Source organism: Psammomys obesus, unplaced genomic scaffold (genome assembly GCF_907164565.1).
Source record: "Psammomys obesus unplaced genomic scaffold, mPsaObe1.curated_primary_1811, whole genome shotgun sequence".
NCBI classification, from domain to species: Eukaryota; Metazoa; Chordata; class Mammalia; order Rodentia; family Muridae; genus Psammomys; species Psammomys obesus.
Genome location: NW_026593286.1, coordinates 13,687,035 through 13,711,785, shown reverse-complemented (window position 1 = coordinate 13,711,785; position 24,751 = coordinate 13,687,035). Strand labels below are relative to the sequence as shown.

The window sequence follows — 24,751 nt, the reverse complement described above, 5'->3', positions numbered from 1 at the left end:
GATTGGCTTTTTTTTTTTTTCTTTTTCCTTTTTAGAAAGCACTTTTCTTTCTTGATGGGTGAACGTGTTTGTCTTTAAGGATTGTTCTAGCACACTGTGCACATTTCAGCCAGCCTCAGATGAAGTGAGTTAAGCTCTCCTCTGGCCTGCTAACGTTTGAGAGTGCCATCCTCAGACCTACGACTAGAGACTTCAATGCTTCCTCGGCCTCGGCGCCCTCCCACCCCCTCCCACTCCTTTATGTATATATGTTGCATAATTATAGAGCAGTGGGTATTTATCACCTCTTCTGGGCAGTAAGCAGAAAGACACACAATACCATTACTTCCAGCTACTGCCTTTCCCAAGATAATTAGGTAACGCAGTGGAAGGAGCCTCGTAAGCCTAAGGCTGTTCAAGTTAAGTGATTGACACGGCTCTGTCTGGCTGCTCTATTAACTGTTTCATTTTGTTGCTATTTGCAGTTTGCTTGGCTAATACTCCGAACAAATACAGACTGTTTCTTTAGCCTCTTTTTTCTCTTTGACCTTCTCCTGCCCATTTTCTTTGACTCTCTTCAAACTGCCTTGAAAAGGGCCTGTTGAATGCACAGTCCATCAGAGGCCCAGGTCCGTCCCTACCCTTGCCCTGAATGCCTTACTTCAAAGATGGGCCGCATTCTTTAATTGGCCTTTGAATTAATATCAAAGAGTCACAATGCGAGTGCCAAAAGAGAAAGGGGCTTTAATGAAGCAAAGAACTGCCATTCACTTGCAGATAAGCACGTTTTTATGCCTGAATGGTCACCATGGCTAAAGGCTTGGTGAAGGGAGGCTGAGAGGCTTTTCCTTAAGTAGTGATTAGTTCAAACAAACAAGTGTAAACAAATTTAAAAAAAAAAAGTCTACAAACAGAGACAGAATAAAATAAATAAAAAGCGGAAATCACAAACAGCACATCTTCTCTCGAAGATCCATTCAAAAGAAAAAAAAGAGGCTACAGTTCATTAGCAAATCCATCCACCATTTTTAATCCCATATATCAACACTGAAATTCCAAGAAATAGGCCTGAATGTATTGTCATTCTGAAATGCTGAGTAACACAGAGGGAAATGTTATACCCTTAAAAATCTTGGGTAAATGTAAAACATACACACACACACACACATATATATATATAAAACAAATATCCCAAGGTCCAAGACATAGTGATTTTTTGATATGTACAATTATGCTTAAATTATTCACACTTGATTCTTTTATACAGAGAACTTAAGCCTACAATACTAACGTCTGTCTGTCTGCCTGTCTATTTATCTGTGTATCTATTTATCTTAGCTCTCTATCTGGCCATATTTTCTATTTCTTTTAAAGAAACCGGCAGTTAATGGCCACTGTCGTCCTTGTTCCCTGGCAATACTATAGTTGCAACTATACAAGGCACAAACCCACAGAGCCAGAGGTCAATGTAAGGTAAAATTCAGCTCAAATCATCATGATTACAGAGTGAAATAGTAAGCCAGCCTTCCCCTCCCTCATCCTCCTTCTAAAGACATCGGTGATTAGGGAAGGAATCCAGTCCCAGAAAATTATCTTAGCCACAGCTTGAACCAGGATCCTGAGAACCCGGCTATACCCAAGCTGGCCTCCTGTAGACATAACACTGAGACTGACCAAGGCCTAACCCTTTGTCCCTTCCCTGGATGACTTAGAAAAAAGCGTTTATGTGACTCTCAATGATTCCCAAGGAAGGAAGGAGCTTGTTTCAATGCTTCAATCCATCTCCCAAAGTATATTACCAATTTTAAATTCCAGCACACCAGCTTGCCAGTGTTATGCTAAAGGAGAGGAGAGGAAAAAAGAGAGAGAGAAAAGAGAGAAAGAGAGAGATCCCTTATCTTATGAGAAATCAAAGCCATTTCTTCCTCAGTGGCTCTGTTTTCCACAAGCTCGCCCCATCTGCTTCAGAGTTGCCAAAAATGGAGCAAGCAAGGACAGCAAGTAAGTGTCAGGGAGTCAGCCAACCTGCTAGTCTCCAACTTTATCCCAAGAAAGTCCTTCCTTCCCTGCTGGGCCTTCCAATCTTTTGACATGAGCCAACAGGCATCAAAACAATGTACAACTCAAAAGACTTATTTTGCTCAAATCTAGACTCTCAAAGGCTATTTCTCCCACCCCAGTGTTCGGCAGGCTATGCACCAATGTACTTCTTTGAAATAGAGTGCTGCCAGCCCCAGCCACAAGATCCCATCCTTGCAGGATACAGAATTAGCTCAGTGTATTTTGAACTGGCCAGGGGAAGAGCTACTTAACCCTTGTCAAACTGGACCCTGAGAATGTGTGAAGGTAAATCAGTCAGGGACCAAATCCTGTTTCATAAAGGTCAAAAGAAACAGCAGGCCTCAAGGAAAGAATAACTCCATTTGCTCGGAGTTTGTCACATGTCTGTGCTCACAGACACATCACAGTAGTGTTGAGGGGCAGGGGAGTAAACACTGCCATCTCCACCCTTGGGGAAATCTAGTTCCCAAGGGGCAATGGCTTTCCTCTGCTCACACAGCTAGCCAGTCAGAGCATGAAGCAGGATAGAAAATAATCTCAAGCCCAGACGTTCACCGAACAGTGTTTCATCTAATGCAAAAGTTAATGCTGGCAGCCTGGTGTTCTGTGGTTTCTCTACCAAAATCCACAAGTGGCACAAACTCAAAAAAAATAAATAAATAAATTTAAAAAACCTGCAAATCCAACTTAATGAGATGCACACAAAAAAATATTTAATGCTTGCCCAGCACACCACCATCATGTATACATGACATGGCCATTAATAATGGCAAGTCTGCCTGCTGGTGATTAGGACTTACATTAGTCTGTCTAGGTGCTTGCTTCTTCATCTTTTTTTTTTTCTCTCTTAAATAAGTTCCTCAGGTAGCCCAGGCTGGCCCCAAATTCATTATGTAGGTAAGGATGACCTTGAATTCCTGGTCATCCTGCATCCACCTCTTGAGTGCTGGGATTACAGTCATGTATGACCAAGCTGATTTATTCAGTGCTGAGGACCAAACTCGTGCACACCATTAGGCAAACACACTCCCGACTAAGCTACATCCCCAGCCCTGAATTTTTTTTAAGTGCCATATCCCATACCTGATATTGTTTTGATTTACTACTGAGTTAAGAAAAATAATTTTTCAGTTCAGTTTCAAGGGCAGAAGGACGGGGCAATGGGGTTAGATGTCAAAGGAAATAATCTGATTTAAAGTTTGTAAATCTGAATAGCACATTGAGGGAGGCTACCTGAATAATCTATTTATTTCTGATTTGGCTGTCAGTAAAATTGAGGGGCATTTGATATCTAAGTGAACTTTATTCTTCCGAAGGACAAATCATTTCTGGTGATGGCTATGTCTGCTCCAGCTGGCTTCCAATTTTCAGCCTGGAAAGGGCGCTTCTGAAGCTCCATGGGAAATAACTCTCCCCGAGGCTCAACCTGCAAGCTGTAATCATACAGCAGGAACAGTTCAGACTCAGCAAGTAGCTGCTGGAGTAAAAGACTTTCTGAGACTTCAATGCCAGCCTTGTCCAGGCATCCGCTGGACCTTTCTTAATATGGACTTTGCCCTCTCAACATTCCTCAGTCTCAATCCAAAAGCCGCTCACCTTGCGAGCATGCACCATAGCACACAGCACTGACCTGGGATCTGATGAGTATTTGGTAGAGAATGTCTGCACGCTGATTGCCCAGGGTTCGTTCCGGTTAGGATTCCGAGGCGCACTCGGAACAATCTCTCGGCTTTGCGTTGCAAACAGCAACAGCATTACCCTGGAATTTGTACACTAACAGAAGTCGTACTGGCCTGATCCTTGTAAAATATAAGGCTTCCTCCTCCAACCTTACCGCCACTTCATCCAAGCACCGGGCGGGTTGTCCAAGCCTGGAATAAGTCTTATGTCAACTAAAGAGGCTTAAAGGGGAAGAAAACAGTTGTCTCTACCAAGCTCCAGGAGCAGGCATCCTGCTGTAGGCTTCAATGGACAACATTTGTTATGAAATAGTAAGAATTTGCATAATTTTGGGGAAGACTTTGTTTTCAAAGCCATTCTCTCTTTCACCTGCTTAGGCCTCTACAGAGTATGGCTTTGGTTAAGTTTTGTTGATGGAGGCTCATGTTTAACCAACTGTTTTTAATTTACAAATTAAACTTGTCAGAAGTAGAAATCCTTCCTTGGAACTATTCCAATATGTCAAGAATTAATTCTAATGAAAACGGCATTGCCTAAATGCAGGATGGCCAGCCACTTATTTTATTTACACAAAGTCCTTCTCAGTTTCTTTGATAAAAGCAGCTAAATCTTTTTCCTCTTTCATGTTTTGTCAGCACTTGATTCCTTTGTCCCTTGGCTATTTGCCTAGCTGTGGACAATAAGGAGGGAAGAATAGAAGCAGATTGTTGGAATGGTCCTCAATAAACCTAATTATGACATGTTGACTGCCCTCACCATGACACGGTCAGGGGACCCAGGCTTATTCAATTACCCTCGCCAGGTTTCTCTTTCAGACCTAAAGTTATCCTCTGACTGTTTGTATTTCTGAACAGTATTCATGTTCATTGTGAAAGAAAATCCCCTGGACTTGGAGGGGTTTTAAAGTTGATGCTGTTATTGTAGCTAATTTTTATTAACGGAATGATAACATGATAAAGAAATAGACCTTTGTTATGTAATAAGAACAAATCAGGGTGTGCTTAAAGTTACACCTTTCTTTCCTTTCTCTTGAGCCAGCCTGGCAGGACATGGAAGCAGAATTAATAAACAAAATAATTTCTTCAACCTGCACATCCTCTACACGACACGAATGGCACACGAGTGTTACGTTATGATTCTTTTTAATTTTAAACAATAATAATAGCCACAAGACTTCGGCAAGTTTCGGGGAGGGGGTTTATTTTTCTCTCCTCTTGAACCACCAAGAACATCCCCTGTCCCATTAACACCAGAGAACATAAGTTCATCAGTACTGTGATGCCAACAGCTATTTCTTCAGCTGCTTGAGGTAGACAGGATGAACCGTATTTAATTAAAACTATGGCTGCTGTTTAGAGAAACTCTTTCCTCCTCGAACAGACTGTCCGGTGGTCGCAGCAGAGGTGCCTGCAGAGCTGTGTATGAAAAGCTGGGTGTCAAGTGAACAAAAGAATGTGAGGGGGGGGAAAATGAAGGAATGCAAAAACAAAACAAAACAAAACAAAACAAAAAAAAAAAAAACCCAACTGCCCCTGATCCATCCTAGCTTGTGAGTCAACCCATTCTCATAAAATTAATATTCCTTTGTGGTTATAGCCAGGCAAAGCCTAGTGAAGACAGCTGGTATAGAGCCTCAGCATCTCGGGATGATTTCTATTTCTTTCCTCATTTGTTTGTTTGGGGTCTCTTGAGAAACATATTGTCCCCTTCAGATAGTTTAACATTTCTTGAGACTATAGCAGAAGAAAAAAAAAAAAAAAAAAACTGCAACTTCAATAAACCAAAGCAGGGGCTGGGATTTTTTTTTTTTTTCTTAGAAAATTGCTCCTCCCTCACGAAGCAGTTTCCATCTTACTAACAGAAGCCCATCTAAACTGTTATATGCCCTGCAAGCTAATTCAAAGTCTGGTATTTATTTGGTTCCTGTGGAGAGGGCCTTTTAAATCTGATGTGAGAAATCTATTTCACAAAAAGGCTCGTGAGATGAACTATACGTTTAGAATAAGTGTTGGCCACCCCGGGTTCTGCTCTGCTGGTTCACTTTCTTCAGGTCTCACTAATATTCAAAGTGAATTGTTGAACAAAATCTTTACAAATGATTAATAGGAGTGACCTTGGTGAAATATATATGTGTAATTTACTTACTTGTCCCAGAGCATGTATTCCAACAGTCTCACTTTAACATTTTTGGACTTTAGGGGGCAAAAATTTATGTTTGCATTTATAATTGATTACAAAAATAACTTTCATAGTGCATCCTCCCTATAAAGCAAAACAAAACAAACAAAAAGCCTTTAACAGCAAAGAAAGTAGCTCAAGCTTCACCATTAAAGTACTTTCCTCAAGAGTTCATATTACTTTAATCAGAATATAACTCCTGTCTAAAGAAAGGGGGAAATGAATGAAAAGAAAAGAAAGAAAAGATCTGCCTTTGCTACTTTAGAGTGGAAATGTTATTAAAATATCCAAGATGTCTCAATATTTTAACATGAAACATATGTATTTTTGCATTCCCTAAAATGTTTTAATGTTTTTATATAGTTAAACAGAATAACAACGCTTCTTCGAATCTCAACTAGCACTTCCCTAAGAAAACATGAGAAAAAAAAATAAGTTGAGGAAATCAAATCCTCAGATCAAGTACCGTGCACCACCCCAAATTTGGCACAGCATTATGAATGCTGCCGTTTTAAAAGTTATATGGCTATCTTACTATTCAAACTATATTAGACAAATTTATGCCCAAACTCTTACAAATGTGACTTCCAACAACCTGTTTAAGCCTGTCCTGTATCAGTGTAAGACAGGGGCTTGCTTGTGGATCAAAAAAAGGGGAGTTCAATACATTTGATTGTTTTGATTTGTATGGAGTTACTTAAAAAAAAAAAAAAGAGTCAAGCATTGGCTAGAAGTGGCTAAGATCAGATTTCTTCTTTAATCTAAAGGTTGAGCACGGCCTTTCACTCTTATCAAATAAAAAAATTTTAATTTGCAATTGAGAGCTCAAAATTGCAATATATTTGATCTAGTACAGGATAATCAGTAAGAAAAATAGAAATAAACTCTTTCATATGGTAAACGGTAGTGCTCATTATTCTGGTTGTACAAGGGATATATTTTCTCCTAATAGTCTCATTTTATAGCATTCAGCCTCAATTTCAAAAGATTAGTAAACACAGAAACATTTGCTTACATGTGTTTCCATAAACCTACTTAAGATAAAGAAATCTACAACAAAATTCGAGCCAGGGATATTTGATACATTAAAAAGTTGTACATGTAAATATTAAAATTTCAGAATGCAATGTGTGTTGTTAATTTTATCATTCACTCTTAGCAGTGAAGGATTGAAATACATGAATGAATTTCTGTCTATTTTCAAAATGTACAGCTTAGAAGTCCATATGTTAAATGTCAACTGTTGAAATAAATTTCCATAAAAACAAAACGGTAAAAAGGTAGAGGGAAAACAAAACTTAATAAAATCTTCTCTTGATAGACCATGACATTGTGCCTTGTGTTGTTTTCAGTCCAAAAAGAAAAGGTTTTACATTCTTTCCAAGTTTCTAAAATGCTCACAGCAAGTCTAAAAAGGAAAAAAGAAAAAGGAAGAAAGAAAGAAAGAGTTTTTAGATTTTAAGTGAGTTCTTGTTAAATTTTTACAAATTTTTTCCCAAATTGTTTTTATAGAAAAAAAATGTTTATTAACTCAGTTAAGACTTTCAAAGAATTTTTGGATGTATATTTGTGTGTCAACTCAAGGCAAAATAAGTAAGAAAAAAAAAAACAGAGAAAATAGAAGAGAAAGTCTCTTTGCCCAGTTCTGTTTTTGACAACTGTTCAACGCCCAGTGTGAGGCAGTTCACTTATTTAACCTACACCTAAAATAATAAAATATGGCAAGGAATCAGTCCGAGTAAGTAAAGTGTTCTCTTATCTATTCTCTCTCTGTTTCTCTCTCTTTCTCTTCTGCCCTTCCTCCCTCCCTGTCTCTCTTCCTCCTTCTTCCCTCTCTCTCTTTCAAGATCATTTCAAATATTGATCACAAATCTCTGTGTCCCTGGAAACAGGAAAAAACCACTACCATTCTGTAGAAGGCAATAACAGAATTATATAAATATAAATACAGAATTATATACAGCCTTGAAACAACACCTCATACTTTCTCAGCCTCTTCTATAAGCCAAGCTTTGTCAGCAAGAGCAAGAAAGCATACATCCCTTGTGCAGATAGATCATACTTGTCTGACCACCTGTGGGGACATGCAGAGCCTCACCTCTTCAACTCCTGATCCTACCCACTATCTGCTGGTACCTGAAGCCATTCTATGCCCACCCCAAAGGCAAAACAGTCACTTGCTTAGACGTTCAGTCGTGGTCTGTGCACTCTTGTCCTGAATTTCGAGATGCCTGTAGCCCCACTGTTTCTAAGACCAGCTGCCTAGGGCTGCTAGAATTGCTGGTCATTGTGGGGCAGCCACAGCCACCACTGCCTGCCAAGGTTGAAGGCTTCAGCTTTCACTTTTCCTTGTATGTACATGCTCCGAAGGGCCAGAGACTCAGGAAGCGAGCTAGCCACAGAAATATCTCCAGAGACTGACTTACTCCACAGAAGCATCTACTGCTTCGTGCCACCTTGACAGCTGAGGGAACCAAGGGCCTGACAAAGGAGGGTTCTGCCTGCCTGCTGTTCTCCAGTGAGTGAAGACTCCTCATCCGCTTGCAAGGCATCAGTCCCAGATCTTTTTGAGGTGTTCTCTGTGAGCACCAAGGATGCTATGTGGTGAAAAGACAGGTGGAGAAATTGCCTGATTCACACTTTGGCCTCCTGGGTTAGCAACACAAGACACTTGATAGAAGGAGCCATACTGGAAGCTCGCGGGTCCCAAGCACATATGGAGGAGGCCAGCGCATCATCACCGACATTAATCTGTTCTCATGTGTGACTGGACCATGGTCTCATTCCACGTGCAGACGCTTGCCATCTCACTCCACAGATGCAGCATTGTGGGACCCGCAGCATTTGGGAATTAGAGGCCCATCTTGAGGAGAAAACCATCACGTCTTAGTTTTTGCATCATTTGAAAAAAAAAATCTAAGAAAATTAAGACACTGTTTTGGGCCCCTGTCAGAGCCAAAAAGAGTCTCCCATGGGTCCAGCTTCTCAAGCTCTTTAGTTCTGTGAAGAATCTACCTCCGGGGGCTGAGGATATGGCTCAATTGGTACAATGCCTGCTTACCATGCACAAGGTCCTTGGTTTGATTCTCAGCACCCGTAAACCAAGTGACACATGCCTGTGGTTCTAGCTCTCTGAAGGTACAGGCAGGAGAATCAGGTCTTCATAGTCATTCTCAGCTACAAAGCAAAGTTGAGGCTAACCTAAGCTACATAGAACCATGTGTGAAAAACAAACAGAGAGAAAACCCACTTCTGACAAGCGTCCCTTCTAACAGAGGTTGATTGCTGTTAAGAGTCTTAAATCCACTGACAAAACCCAATAGTCAAAGAATACCAATAGAATCTAAGTACCAACTCAAAAGATCCAACTGAAGAGGAGCCTGTGATAAATTTAATAGTACATCAACTAAAAACAGACAAAAATAAAGCCCAGCTGTTCAATTCAGAGCCTCATGGCTTGTGTCCCCCAAAGTGGTATGCTTCTGAGGTTCTCAAGGGCCCTGGAACCTGAGAATGTGTCTCAGTTGATAGAATTCCTGCCTAGCATGCATGAAGCCCTTGAGTTCAAACCCAACACCAAGTAACCTAGAATCTAGAGTCTAGATTCTAGAGGCTCTGGGGATTTGAGCCCTCTCAGCTGCTGCATCCAGGAAGAATATCCTTCCCAACTTAGGTCTTCCAGAGGAGGACAGACGCATTTTCTTAGACCTCTGACAAGTGTTTTGGAAGCATTGAAAATGTGAGAGCTCAGATCAGTTTAGCCGAAGAGGAAAAGCTTTCAGCTCGAAGACAAGATGAGCCCCACACTGGTGCATTCCTACCCTACAGCTCTGAACCTGAAAAGCCCTGAACGCTTTTCTCTGGCTGAATATTTGCCAAGGAGCCCAAAACATTAAGGCCAAGGCCCTTCCCTGTCACAGAAGAAATGAGAGAAGGAGCACCTGTAGTGAAGAATTCTTGGGGGTCAACGGGACTTCACATCATCTTCAACAGCTCAGAGGAGCATCCTGGTCCCTCCCCACCAGCAAGGAGTGCCCTTCTGGCTGAACTGATCCTGTCAGCACACACATTTAAGACAGGATTTGCTGGGGGTTGATGAAACCTGTTCCTTGCCTCTTCCAAAGGAATCTCACCTTTCCTCCACACTAGACTGGCCAATCCCAAGATCACTTTGAAAAGTGATGAAGCTGTTGAGTTTTTCTGTGAGCAAGGGCAAGCTGGGTGGAAGTGGATATTTGTGTGGTAGGGTTTCATAGAAGGCAGGTGGAGGTAAGGAAAGCGAGAGGAGGGAGAAGAAGAGACCAGCCTGGACACTGACCAATTCCCCTACCCATACAACAATGGATGAAGGAAATCATTTTCAAACGTCTTGGAGGAGGAGGTTAGAGAACAAGGGGATCCTCAGACACGCCCGTGAAAAAACTAAGCGTGTTTTGGGAACATTATTTCTTATGGAGAACTGTCTGAGTGACAATTTATTTTATTGCTCCTAAGGTTTTTTTTCCAAAAGGATTTTCCATGTACAGAAATGTCAGTGTGGAAGATAGGCATTGTCTTCCCTTGTAGTTTTAATGTGGGTCTTTACTTTCAGAAAATAGAAAGATCAGGGAGGCAGAGACACACAGATTGCTGTGAATTTTAGGCCAGCCTCGTCTATGAAGCAAGTCCAGGACAGCCAAAGCTAGAGAGAGAAACCCTTTCTTGGAAAACCAAAAATAAAAAATAAAATAAAATAATGACCGTTATCCAACAAAAATGAAGCTCTGTGTATTATTTGTAAAAATGACATGATTCCTCTCCTATCTGACCAAGGTATATACTGGCTCTCCATTACAAACTAAGTCTGGCAAGAACTATATTTCCCTAATCTACTGACCATTTATCATAGTCCTACATCCCAAGTATCCACTGGCTTTGTCTTCAAGGATGCCCCCCAAAAAAGAACAGCACAGGCAAAGGAAAGACACAGAGAAGCCAACCTTCACTAAGTAAGCTGAGAAAAGCCTTGAAACTGATCCCAAACAGATGAGGGTTTGTTTTGCCATCCTGACCTTCTATGAGTGAAATGTCTCCCGTCTATCAGCAGCTTTCCCAATGCTGGGGCATCCCTCTGGCCCATGCACACTGAAGTCTGATTCTCTGGGATTTCTGACCTGACACTCTATTCCAAGTCATCCATTTGCCCTCTTTTCCCAGACAAACACTCAGCAAGTATTCAAAGCTTGGCAGGACTAGTGACCACAAGCAGACATTGGCTTCAAGTAAGAAACTATAGAAGTTGGCTTTCTATTGCTTTTGTAGTAACTGTGTGTTGCACACAGACGAATGCCATGGATGTGAGCTGTCTGCATAAAACCAAGCAGCCCAGTACCTGGAAGGCATCCATGCTGGGGGAGCTCCCCAGTCCTGTTTTGCCTTAGAGGATTACTAGTCTATACCCCAGGCATTGTGAGGATCCGCCATTTTATCTGTTCTTTTTTTCTTAGAAACGATTCCCAGGCCTTATAGAAACAGTCTGAGAGGATATGAGATGGCCCAAAACATTCAAGCAAGTTCCAGACCCTGAGATCTCACCTACTTAGAAATCACAAAATGGAGGATGGAGGTACAACCTCCCAGATGGGTTCACGAGTCCCTTTCTATTTTCAAGAATTTCTGGGGATGGAGATGGTTCAGTAGGTACGAGTCCTTGCTTGGTAAGCATGAGGACCTGAGTGTGAATGCCCAGTTCCTATACATTTTTAAAAAGCCAGGCATGGCTGTATGTGCCTATAACCCCAGTGCCAGGGAAGAGTCAGGTAACCTCAGGAGCTTCTTGATGAGCATAAATGGCAGGCTTCTGGTTGAGTGAGAGAACCTGTCTCAAGGAAATAGGTAGAGTGTAAGAGAAGACACACACGTGTCCTGTTCTGGCTTCCACACGCACATACATGGGAGTATTCACCTAAGCACTAACATATATGCAACATGTATAACACACACAACACACACACACACACACACACACACACACACACACACACACCCTGAAAGTTTACAATTTGACAGTGAGTGAAAAAGTACCTCTCCCAGAGCTGGAGAGATGGCTCAGTGATTAAGAATACTTGTTGTTCTTGCAAAGGTCGTGGGTTCGTTTCCCAGCACCCACACGCTGGCTCACAACTATCTTCACCTCCAGATTATCAGAGGCCCTTTTCTGGCCCCTGCAGGTACCAGGCACATATGCAGTGCACATACATACACATAGGCAAAACACTCATATATGTATAAAATAATAACAGAATCTTAACAACAGCAGTAACAACAAAAGGAACTCTCTCAAAAGGCATCTTCTCATGACTGTGAAGCTAGTCCCCTAGAGTCTGGCTTCTACATGCCATCTCTCTTTACCAACGATAAAAGCATTGTGAGGCTGTGTCATATATCCGGAGTTCCACCACTCTGCTCATGGTGGCCCTGAGAAAATTTACTCTACATGGTCTAAGTGTCAATGAGAACAACATTGCATTGACATGAAAAAAAAAAACACATCAGAATCTTCCTTTTGGAATCAGCCAACCATAGACCTTCCCTCATATGTAGGAAGCTGAAAACTCTTACAGGTAGAAATGAGATGCCTCAAATTACAGGCCTGATTCAATCCAAATTGTGTTCAGGGCTGGGAGAGGGGAAAGTCTGCTTTTGATTCTTCTCAGCACTCTGCAGCTGTCCCTAACACCAAGCCTGTTTACACTGCCTAACTGACCACTTTAGATCTCACAGGCAAGGCAGGGGAAAAGCAGAAGGGGGTCCAGGAAGCTAACAGTGTCTCTCTCAGCTTGCAGAACATGCACCTTCCCACCTTATCCTGACAGACTGTGTGCTGAGCATCTTGGGATGACCACAAGGATGGTCAAGATAGAAGTCTTGTTATTCTTATCCTGTTTTTGTTTTAGCCAGTTAAGACTTTAATTTCAAAAGTCTTTTCTTTCCCTAGCCCTTTATTTCTCCTGCTGCTGGAAAGCCTGTTTCTAAGGAGAGGTGGCTTGAAATATTTGCTTCATAACATCTGCTACGATCACCTCTCCCTGTCTCTGGGGGTTGGGATTGGTTTGTCTTTCTTAGATAGTTGGGGCACAGTTCTTTCTGGCTTGGTCCATACTCTCTCTCCCAATTTAGGTAAGCCAGGTCTCGGCAACTAAGTTCCCAAACATCAGATTTAAGAGGAAATAGGCCAAAATGATTTGAGAGAGGTAAGGTATGTGAAAAAATATAAAAAGCCTTTTGTGTGTAGAAGGGAATGGAATGGATACATACTCCCTTAAAATGTGCAATGTTAAGAGTCAGCCATTACCAAATGAAGAAAGCCCAAGCCAGCACTTCTCAAAGTTAGAATACAGCCCAAGCCAGCACTTCTCAAAGTTAGAATACAACACTGTATTCTGTGACTTACTAGTTCAAACCCAGCTTGGGGATCCTTGGAAGACAATCTCTCTTTTATAGCTTAACAGTTAAAAAAAAGTTACATCTAAATTATGTAAACTGCCCCTAATGTCTCCAGTATAAAACAAGCTTAAGCAAAAAAGCTTAACATTGGGAGACTACTTTAGATAGGAATGAAATTAAGTGAAAAAGAATTTTAAAAGGACCCAATAAGTAGAAGAAAATAATTGCTTCGAGTTAGAAGATGTTCCATTTGAAGAAACTGAAATATTGGAGAAGTTTCTAGAAGGCAGTCACTGCTATTAGAACAAGGCTTAATAGTAGTTTCAAAACTCAAACCCACAGACTGAGACAGAGGGAACTGTCTTGTCTGCTTACCACAGGGTCCCCCCACAAGGTAAATACTCTTCCACCTTTCAAATGTTCAGCTCCTCCACCATTTGCTCTCTACACAGAACCCAAATTCCAGCAAGGCTCTCAAAAATCACAAATGTCATTCCCTTATTTTATAAATAAACTCACATCTGTGCCAAATGGTGCTGTTACATTAGAAACACTCTTGAATGTACAATAAATCACCCTCTGCCAATATAACGGAATAGTATGCAGCTATATAAACAGGGCTAAGAAAGCCCTGCCGAAGAGTAATTACTGAGACGTAATGCAGAGTTTAAAATAAAATTTTAAAAATGAGGCGCAGAATAGTTGACACAGAAAATTGCTATTTCTACAAAAGGTGAAAAGAATGAATTCATACACACACGAGAGACACACCATGCGTGCGAGTTGATTGCATATTTGTTTGCAGTTTCCAGAAAAACTTGATATTTTTTCAAGTTTTTATTTATCAAGGTATTGCTTGATATCCAGTAGACAGAAAAAGAAAACATGCTATCCTGTTTCCAGTCATAACTTTGGGATTCTGTACCAAACAAGTGTTTTATCCACCCAACAACAAATATGGTGGTTTGAAAACTGAAACTAACGAGGAACCTTCGTCATCTGAGTGTTGGCTTATTGCAAATATGACCCTCGGAGTGAGAGCTGTTTGCGGAGCTGAGAGTTGGCTGACAGAGCCTTGTCCCCTTGCATCTGAAAGCCTTCAGAGGCATAGAGGGCATCCAGAAGGAAGGTGGCATGCTCTCCAATAAGTTTTTATCAGTTTGCTGGGGCCCCGGCCAGCCAAGGAGCAGAGGCTGCCTGCTGTGCTCCCTAAGCCGCAACAGCTGCGTAAACCGGCCATGCCCCAGCTTGACCTACTCCTGACACAGGTCAGGTGCATGTGGGGATAAGAAAAACAACCTTCCGTGCAGCCAGGGCCTGCACTGTCATGGGGCATCAGCCAGAGACAGGGGCAGGAGGTCTGGGTCCCTAGAGCCTCATGAGCAAGCTACTTTTATTTCATCCACAGTGCATGCCAGTAATGCAGGGGACACACACACACACACAGTTTGGGGATGGGGCAGGCTACATAGAAGAAAATCAAATTAAAAGGTCACTGTAATTTACCCTCCAGTTTAAGATGGCTACTGTAGAAAGTTTCCTCAGCACTTCTGAGCTCCAGTTTTAAGAAGGATCACGGCACAAAGAATTGAGAACGCGCACAGTCTCGCATGCGGAACTCTGAGGACATGAAGAATGGGCAGGCTAAAGATTAAGAGAATAATATGGGAATAATGAGAAATGATGGGGAAGTCCACCAAATAAACAAGTTTTCAAGTTCTAGAAGAAGAAAAAGTCGCTGAGACCAATTTTCACAAAGCAGTTTGCCTGTCTTTGACCCAGCAAAACAGACAAACAAGTGAATAAAAGTTTGCAAACAATACATTCATCTAAGAGAAAAAGAGATAGCCTGGCAAGGAAAAGTAATTAAAAAAAAAATCCTTTGACAATCAGTGATATTTTTCCTATGAAATCAATTAAGTTTTTTTTTGTTGTTGTTGTTTTGGGTTTTTTTGTTTTGTTTTTTGTTTTTTTTTTACTAAATAGCTGCCTGTGCACTTGGGAAAGTGTCGTGTGTGGAGTGTGTGTGTATGTGTGTGCTGTGTATGAAGGGTGAGTGTGTGTGTTTGGTTTGCATTGTTGCTGCTAAGCCTTGAATTGAGCTTTTATCTGCCCTTGGGCAGAGCCCATCTGCTAATCTGTAGGCCGGTCGCTTTCTCAGCATGTTCAGAGTTTTGTCTCCCTACCCCACCAGGACTTGGAGCCTTCCTAGGATAGATGTTATTTGCACAAAACCATCTTCTCATCTTACTCTGACAGAACCCTTGGAAACTAGCATGACCCACTTCATCTTGTATCAAAAGTAACGTTCACGATGTCATACCTTAATAGCTCTTGGTCTCGGTTTCAGAGGGTAATCAGTAAAGGCCAGCACGGGCCACTTTTACTTTGGGCATTGTGTCCTTTTAGAGCACATAAACATGTAGAAAAGCACTAAATCAAACGGTACAAAAAAACACCCAGTGCTCCAACAACCTTCAACCAGGAAACTGTCCAATCCAGGCTTCGGAAAAATGAGAGCTACCACTTTTGTCACAACAAAATAAATGATGCCAATTAATTTTCTTTAGTTCAAATTAAGCTCAGCTATGATAATTGAGAGAGACAAACACACTTATCCTTTGGGATGAGATTTTTGTAATGATGATGATACATTTGAATATTAAACTTTCGGATATATGTTTGACATGAAGAGGGGGACATTGAATAGCAGAATGCTTCCTGACACTGTCCGTCCCTGAATGCAACCCCTAGTATCAGAGTAATTAAGTTAAAAACAAACAGACTCATGTTTATTCTAGAACTTTATGCTAAGAAATAAGAGGTGTTTATAACTGTTGGTTTTTTTAATATATCTATGTTACTCATTAAAAAAAAAATCACAAAATAAGAATGCTAACCTTCTTCTAAAACGCAAAGATGTGACCATATCAACATTCACTATAAAAATAAAAATAAATAGAACCAATTCCATGCTGTAATACTGAAAAGTAATTAACTGTATCTCTCTCTCCTTCTCTCTCTTTCTGTCTCTCCCTCTCTTTTTGGCTCTTCTATCCTAATTTACTTGTGATGTCCATCAATGGTATAGGACCAAGCATATTTAAGGCTGCAGTTCTTTCTAGAGCTGTACTTATTAGTTTTATTTTCTAAAGGTCTACATTTAAGATTCCATAATTCTATGCTTTTTTGAATTTTTATTATGATCGTATGAATCATTACATGCTGAAGATAAACTTGTAACTCCCTTCGTCAACCTTTTTGGTCAGTGCTGAAGAGGCTCCCTTCTCATTGCAAAGCATTTTAATAAGCTGTTTCTGAATAGAATCTGTTGGGTTGGATCCAGAACAAGGAGAATTGGCCCCTAGAATTGAGAACTGGTATTAATAAACACAGTAAAACTGAACAGCTAAAAGCCCATAAGAAAGTTTAGTCAGTAAATTACTGAATGGGTCTAAAGACATAGACGTACAGTAGGTTGTTTTTTGTCTGTTGCGAATTCTAGCTTCAATAAAAAAGATCATTTGTCACCACAGTAGAAGGAGGACATAAAAATTCAGATGACACACATCAAGTTGCTTTGGCCCAAAGGGGACATGTGTTCTTCTCTTTTGCTTTATTTAAAATTCTGCCGTGGAATTTTAAATGCTGTAAACTTCTTGCTATTTGCCACGTAAACTAATTTGGCTTCTCAACACTTTCCCTTTTGGGAGGAAAGTTAGTTCATCAAATCAAATTCTAAATTTTACACAGACGCTCCTTGTTGCAATACAACTTCTCTTTTAAAGAGAGAAATAGCCATCTACACAGAAGAAATGATCCATCCCTTTTCATCAGAAACAAAGGAAAGCAGGAAACCAAAGGAAAGGATTTCTAAAACTTGTATAATTGTTCTCACCTACATTTTCATGTCTACCCTTGACCTGGCCAACTTTCTAAGGGAGTGGTTCTCAACGTGTGGGTCGTGACCCCCTAGGGGTCAAAGGACCATTTCACAGGGGTCACGTGGGACAATCAGAAAACAGATATTTACATCACAATTCATAACAGGAGCAAAATTATAGTTATAAAGCAGCGACAAAAATAATTATGGTCTGGGGTCCCCACAACATGAGGAACTGTATTAAAGGGCTGCAACAAGAGGAAGGTTGACGTCCATTGTAATGTATCTCAATCAACTAGATACCTGCTAATATCAGAACTGAGACTCGAAATGTTACATCCTTTCTCCTTGTTTTAGCTTTTAATCCCAGAAGACATCACTGGAAGGGAACTTCCTAGAGGGAAAATATTCTGTTGACAGCAAAAACCACCCACTGCAAAGTGATAAAAACACAGGAGAGTGCCTGATCTATTGAGGACTGGTGAGGGGAAATTTTCTTTCTCGGTAAGAGAGCGGTCCAACCTGTGGATCGGATCGCAGATTAGATATTTACATTATGATAATTCATGAAAGTAGCACATAGTTTTGAAGTAAAAACAAAGGTCATTTTATGGCTGGAGTCACCACAACATGGGGAGCTGTGTCAAGGGGCTACCGTGTTAGGAAGGTTGGGATCCACTGCAGGAGGACCTGGGAGGGCCATCCTGCTTCCATCTTGCATGTGACTCTTAGCAAAGTTTATGGCATTTTAAATCTTGCTGCAGAATTTTAAATGAGATCAAATGGAAGACAGAGGCAATCTGTGCTTAAATCAGCAAAGCTCTTCTTGATACTGAGATCAGGCCCAACTTGGATCTGGCATCTATCGCCTCCCTGGCAATGTTTGAACACACAGACTAACATTCAATAGGAGAAAGTTGCTTTAACTCTGTATGTATATTTAAAGGGAAAAAAAAAAAAGGCATGTACAAGTGAAATATGCAACAAAGGATTCAGTAATGCTGTACCTGACCCAAGAAAGGCAAATCATCACACATTTAAGCTGACTCTAACTTGAAGTTCCATCCATTTCAGGCAGTTCTACTATACTGTACTGACTGGTTAGCGCTATGTTACGCTAGCGAGTCTTAGTTAAACACGGATGAATTATTAATAGATAAATTACTTACAAGTAAACGTGTGGGATTCTGACATAAAATATTTATCATTATAAATATAGCCGGCATTGGCTGCATGTCAAGATGCACCTTGCTTAAGAATGGAAAAGTAAATAACAAAAAAAAAAAATTAAACCCTCATAAAATCATATTTTAGAATCAAAATGCATACTGCAGGGGAGTTCACAGGGCCCCATACAGCGGCACATACACGATTTACAGTGAAATATCCAAAGCCTGACTCCGACATAAATTGTAGAACCTCAGAGTAATTTGTTGGAATTTGCAAATTAAGCACAGAAATGGTATATTTCCAAAAAAAAAAAAAAGCCCTCGAAAGAATTTTTTTTTGCCATCATAAAAAAGGGAAAAACCAGTGCAAATATATTAAATTCTTAAACAAACAGAAACCTAATAGTTGATGTAAAAATCAACAACTATGTTATGATGGGATTCAGGTGTTTTTCCTAGCAGTCAACATGTGGGAATACACTAGGTTCTATGCTGGTACCTTGCTGATGCCTGGAGAAGAGCAGTTTGCAGGATAAGTGCACCTTTATGAAGTCCAGGACCAGCCTAGCTCTTAGTGAGCCTCTTGTAAATAAACCCCGACGAGGCACATTGCACACAGGGATTTTAAGTACACGAAAGAACTGTCTAACCATCTGCAAACAAAAAATTATGGAAGTGCTACACATAGCCTCTATACCTCATGACCTTCTGTGAAATTTATTCTCCATCTAGTTCACATAAAAATCTGGTATCTTTTCTGTACAACACTCCAGCCTGGAAGGCGATTATAGTGACAAATTCATATTTAGAAAATTTGCCATACCACATAGTAGCTCCCATTCCTTTGCCCCAAAGGAGAATCAACTTGATTAAAAAAAAAAAAAAAATCAACAGCCTCAGTTCTGAACACAAAATCGCCACAGGATAATTGAAAAAACACCCCATGAGCCTTCTCTATAAGACAACAACATGGAACTGATTTCAGTTCCTGTTTCTTCAAGGAGAGTGTGGTCAGTTCCTCCTTAGAGATTTCAGAGGAAAAGAAGGATTTCCTAGAACAGATAAATTGAAATGATCCTCCTTTGATCTGGGTGCTTAAGAAGCCCCTGACGAAAGAAGGTGGCTACTGAGGGGCTGAGCGAGCCCCTGGCTTTTTAATGGATGACAATAGTATCAACAAACGGCTACTTAATCAATATTTGGCCAGGGCTGCAGAAAACTCTTCTTTCAGATTTTAATTCCTAGTTGTAAAACAACCCTAGAGCAGCCAGTGTGATAAGACACGAAGCTTAATTGCCAGTTGGTGGCTGGTGAGTTACATGGTACATTCTCTCGCACTTAATAGTTCCATAATCTTCACGTACTGGAGTGAATAAATAGGTTTCCTGTCATGGGGTCCCATCGAACTGAAAGTTTCAGCGTCCCCGGCCAGTTTTTCGTTTTGCTGACAGTTTATTAGTGTATAACTTGGACATTTAATTTCACGATTAAGAATAATTTTTGTTTTGTCCCCAGGACACTCATAGATGTTGAAACCACTAGGGTTTAGTGCAACGCTCCTGTTCACTTGATTGATTTCTGTATATTCCACTTGCCTGAGCCCAGGCACACTTTCTGGTTCCGCCTCACCGCCCGGGTGGGTTTTATGACTCAGCCCTGGGGACTCTTAAATGACCCTTCAGTAATTATTACACACTGGAAGCCCCTACCTCCTGTTTCAGTGCTATCAACAATCACATCAAACCCCAAAATAAACATATGATTTCAAGCATTAATTAGAAAATCTGCATGTTTTCAATAAGGCTAAAAAGTAAGCATACAGCACTCACCCAGTCGACCAAGAAGAAAAAGAAATGCTAAAAAGCAATGAATTCCCACCCTTACCTTCCCATTGTTCTGGCTCGGGACAGTTAATGCAGTAACTAATTCAAGCACTGTCGTCGCCAACACTTTTTTTTTTTTTTTAATTGGGAGACTCGCCTTGAGTATAACTGCTAACGCTTCAAAACTTTAAAATTTAGCTCCAAGTCCAGATTAGATGGTGAGAGTAGATTCTTGTTTCTGACAAACGGACTTGGGAATGGTCAGGAAGTGCCCAGCAATAAAAGATCTGGGTCCACAAACCCGCGATCCTCCGCCCCGTTATTTTAATCTGTGGGAAAGTTCATTCTGTACCTCAACGCCGCCGCATCAACCTGACACCAACAATTCTCTTCCTTACCAACTTGAAAGAAGCAAATGGCTTTTGCTTTTCTCAACACGACTCCCTTCCTTCGAACGTGCTTTCCATACATCTACTGGAAACGAACTATTCTAAGAACTTTACCTTTTTTTTTCTTTAATAGACAGACTTTTTTTAAACCTGACATCATTTGTCATTAATTTAATAAAAGAACATTAGCTTATACACAAAAGGGGCTCCAGAAAAACTTTTGACACTTTCATTTTCTGGGGGGGAGGGGGGAGCACTGTTTTGGGTTTTGTTTTGTTGTTGTTTTTCCTTCACAAATTGAAGAACTGTGAAGGGAATCTCGGCTCCCCAGGAATCCTGCGCCCGAATTCTCTGTTTCATCCCAGCAATAGTTGCAAGCCTCCCACACTGATCTGCGTGTGGAAAGTCCCACGAAAGTGTGACTCCAGCCCCAATCAAAACATCACTTTGGCAATCTGGCCTCTTTCCCCTGCGCTCCAGCACGCTCCCCTTCAAAGCCACAGCAACAAGTCCTTAATTGTAACGTTGCATCTAAATATTTAAGCGAGAGTCCTCCCGTCGCGTGTCCGTCTACAGTCCCTGTCTGTCCGGCAATTCCATTACGGCACAAAGCAAAAATCTTGCCCAAAGCTCACCAACAGGAAAAGCGTCACCCTGCTGAGAGAAAGGGAGGGGGTCGGGAGGAGGAGGAGGAGGAAGAGGCGGAGGGAGGGGGGCAGAGAAGGAGGGGAGAAGAGGATGATGAAGGAGCAGCCTCTATCGATTAGTTACCGCTTTTGTGTTAAGGGTTTTCTTTAAAAGAAGAAGAAGAAGAAGAAGAAGAAGAAGAAGAAGAAGAAGAAGAAGAAGAAGAAGAAGAAGAAGAAGAAGAAGAAGAAGAAGAAGAAGAAGAAGAAGAAGAAGAAGAAGAAGAAGAAGAAGAAGAAGAAATGGGGGAGGTTGCAGAAATTTCACTAATGTGAGCCTCGGGCTAGGGAGGAAAGAAAAAAAGAGAGAGAGAGGGAGCGAGAGAGAGCAGGGGAGAAGAAGGGGGAGGCGGGCTGTGTCTAGATGAAAGTGAGAGGGACATAAAGGAGGCAATTGAGTCGGCTGCAGCCCGGCGAGCTAAGCTGCGCGCCGGCCGGAGCGCGGGGAGGGGCGGCGCGGCGCTTTGGCGCAGGGCGCAGCAGCGGGGGCTCGGCCTATTGTGGCAGCGCCCGCGGGCCCGCTCGGCCGCGCCGGGGGAGGAACAGAGGCGCCCATTGAGCTGCCACAGCCCCGGGTGCCTAAGCTGGGACTTGGCTGGTCCGGCTGGGCCTGCTCTGTCCGCACCGGTTGGTAGGGAGCCGGGGTGGAAGGTCCCCCGGCCGCCCAGCCCTCTTCTCACCGGCGTGCGGGCGCGGGAGGGATGGGCTCGGCGGGGGTCCACTAAGCCTCCGGTCTAGTTAGAGCGCCGGGCGGGCGGGAAGCCCCCGCTGCGAGCGCTGCGGCGCAGCTCTTGAGTAGGACGAGGAAAAAGGAAAATTGAGAAAGGCAACGGGGACCGTTTAGGAGAAGGGACAAGATCTTGACAACAAGAGGGTGGCTCTGACCTCTTTTCTGAGTGCCTTTCTCCCTGCGTCCGAGCATCTGCCAAGCAGACCCCAGGCCAAATTTGTGTCCAGGAAAGCCAGTCTCCGCAGCAGGTACCAGGCCCATCTTGGCAAGAGCACACAGCAGCGGTGGGGACACCGAGAAAGTTCCTCCTCGGACAGCTTTTCCCTCCCCTTTTCCAAGACTCAGAGAGCCCTTTCTCAACATCCATTCTGTTTTACAAGTGGGACCGCCGGAGACTTTTGATGCCCAGAGTATTTGAGGTTTCTAGACTTCAAAATGCATCTCACTCTTTCCTTTCTCTGGGCCCCTTTTGCCCTCCAGGGTTTATCCGGAAAGGAAGCTGGAGGCACCGAAGGGACCCAGGCTGCGTCTTCCTTGACAACCCCAAATTAAATTAGACTTCAGCCTCTGAGGGAGGGTCGTGTGTGTGTGTGTGTGTGTGTGTGTGTGTGTGTGTGTGTGTTCAAGGACGCAGCCCTCACTAGGGGAAACACTCCAATTTAAAAAAATGGTAGCAATTGCCCTTGAATGGCAGCCGGCCCAGCCAGACGACCCAAAAGACTAGAAACATTTTGTAGGTGAAATGGCCACTTTTTCCACGCTGGAGAGTCCATAAAACTTCCTGGCTCGGCAGCTACTGGGGCTCATTGAATAATTCATCCCTCATTGCAAGCCCATAATGTCTATTCTGGGCCTTTTGTGGGGCTGTTTTCTCTTCTTTTCTCCTTGAATTATAAAAAGGTTGCCTTCCTTTGTCCACATCAAGCTGCTGGGAGCTGGAGCTTTGTCTGGGCCAAGCTAAAGTGTGAGTTTCAATGGACTCTCCAGGCTTTGTCTCCCAAGTTCATCTCCAAGTGTAGATTGTGTAGAGAAGGCCTTCTTTGTAAACGCTGGAAAAGTTGTACAAATGTTTGACCAGCTCATTTGGGACGTTTTGTCTCCTGGGTCTCGGGTTGTTGCTGCCGTGAGTGAGTGGCTGCTCTGCCTGCCTCTTCCAGCAACAAGTAGCGAAGCCGTGGATCCAGGCAAAGCCTCCTCCAGCCTACACTTTGGGGTCCCATTGGGCCTGGGAGAAGTCTGAGTCCTCAGACACCTGCCTTCCTTACTCTAGCCCATCTAGACTGGAGCTAGGGCTGGATTAAAAAACAAAGGTGAGCAGAAAAGCATTTCTCCAGGCTTACAGGGCTCACAGAAGCCCCTGCTGTAAAGACAGAGACGTTAACATCTCCCCGCTTTTTCTTGACTAAGTGTGTGCCCTAGAGTATCTGGGATTCCGTTTTTTTTTTTTTTTTTTTTTTTTTTGAAGTCAGGCATTTGGGTAGTTACATCCAACTCTAAATGTTGAAGGTACAGCTTTTGTATTGGTTTGTAAAGCAGCTTTCCTGGGAAGCCAGAGCTGTCCCAAAGCTACACAATGGAGGTAAAAGAGCAGATAGAACAATCTGTGATGCTAAATTCTTCCTCTTCTGTGTCAGAAAGCCCTGGTAGAAAAGGGTTCTTTCTATGAACTTTTACAGTTGACGATGATTCCAAACAGGTAATAGGGAAACAATCTATATATAATTCTCAACCCCCTGGAGGGAGATTTTTTCTGTTGGTGCTGACAGGCCACAGGACTAACAAGGATTGGGTGGTCTGTACGCCTGGGGGACAGAGGTTGACAGCGCTAGGGGCTCAAGGACACATATCCTGTTAAGGTATTACCCACCCCTTGGACACAGACAGGTTAAACTTCCTCCCACTTGAAAACAAACGAAAAGTAGCCACATGCACACAGGTATTTCTAAGGCAGCAGAGGTGGCAAAGCATCACATTCTCATTAACTCTCTCCCACGCGCAGTTTTTCCCAGAGTGTCAAAGCTACTTCAAGTCCCCAGACTTAATTAGCTACCTCCATATTCTCTGCCCACGTAAGTTTTCAGAGAAGCTTAGTTTCCATCTTCAAAGCGTCCACCTGCAACGCCTTTCAGACTTCTCAACTCTAAGGAACTAGATAACGGCGGCAAAGAATAGAACTCACAATAATTTGTGACTTAGTACTGTTGGAATGTGGCACTTGCCCAGCATGAGTGAGTCGCTGGATTTGATCGCCAGGAAAAGAAAAGGAAAATTAGAAAAGAGAATTTTTTTTTTTTTTGCTTAATACCAAGTACCTTTCTGGTCTTTCATTTGAATGTCCTTCCCTAGGGCGGCGGCGCTGATCGAGGCCTGGGGTGAGGCCTGGGATGAGCCACCGGGGGTCAGCGCAACCGCAGACCCGCCAGTCTTGAGAATTAGTGCTCCTCAGAGCGCGCGCTCGAGGCCCACTCGGGCCCCTTACCTCTCTCGCTCAGGATGCCGTCGATGCTGTGTTTAGCCTTTTTCTCGCTTTCCTCTGCTTCCTTCCTCTCTAGATCCGTCTCCTCCTCTTCTCCTTTTCCAAATTTACTCCTCAGGATGCGGCTGATGGAACTCACTGGGGATAAGCGGAAAGGGGGAGCGCACACAATTGAGATGCGTAGGCATTGGTCCCAACAGAGACCTCAAAGGCCTAGCCAAGGCTGTGTGTGTGTGTGTGTGTGTGTGTGTGTGTGTGTGTGTGTGTGTGTG

At 42.4% G+C, this 24,751-nt stretch overlaps 1 protein-coding gene across 2 annotated transcripts in view; it reads right to left on the bottom strand.

Moving 5' to 3' along the window:
* Positions 1-24,751, bottom strand: part of Pax3 (paired box 3) — a 95,055-nt gene that overhangs the window by 66,108 nt on the left and 4,196 nt on the right. For both annotated transcript variants that reach the window (XM_055616835.1, XM_055616836.1), the window contains exon 4: positions 24,483-24,617. In XM_055616835.1, the coding sequence (XP_055472810.1) occupies positions 24,483-24,617 (135 nt within the window). The remainder of the gene's footprint in view (positions 1-24,482; positions 24,618-24,751) is intronic.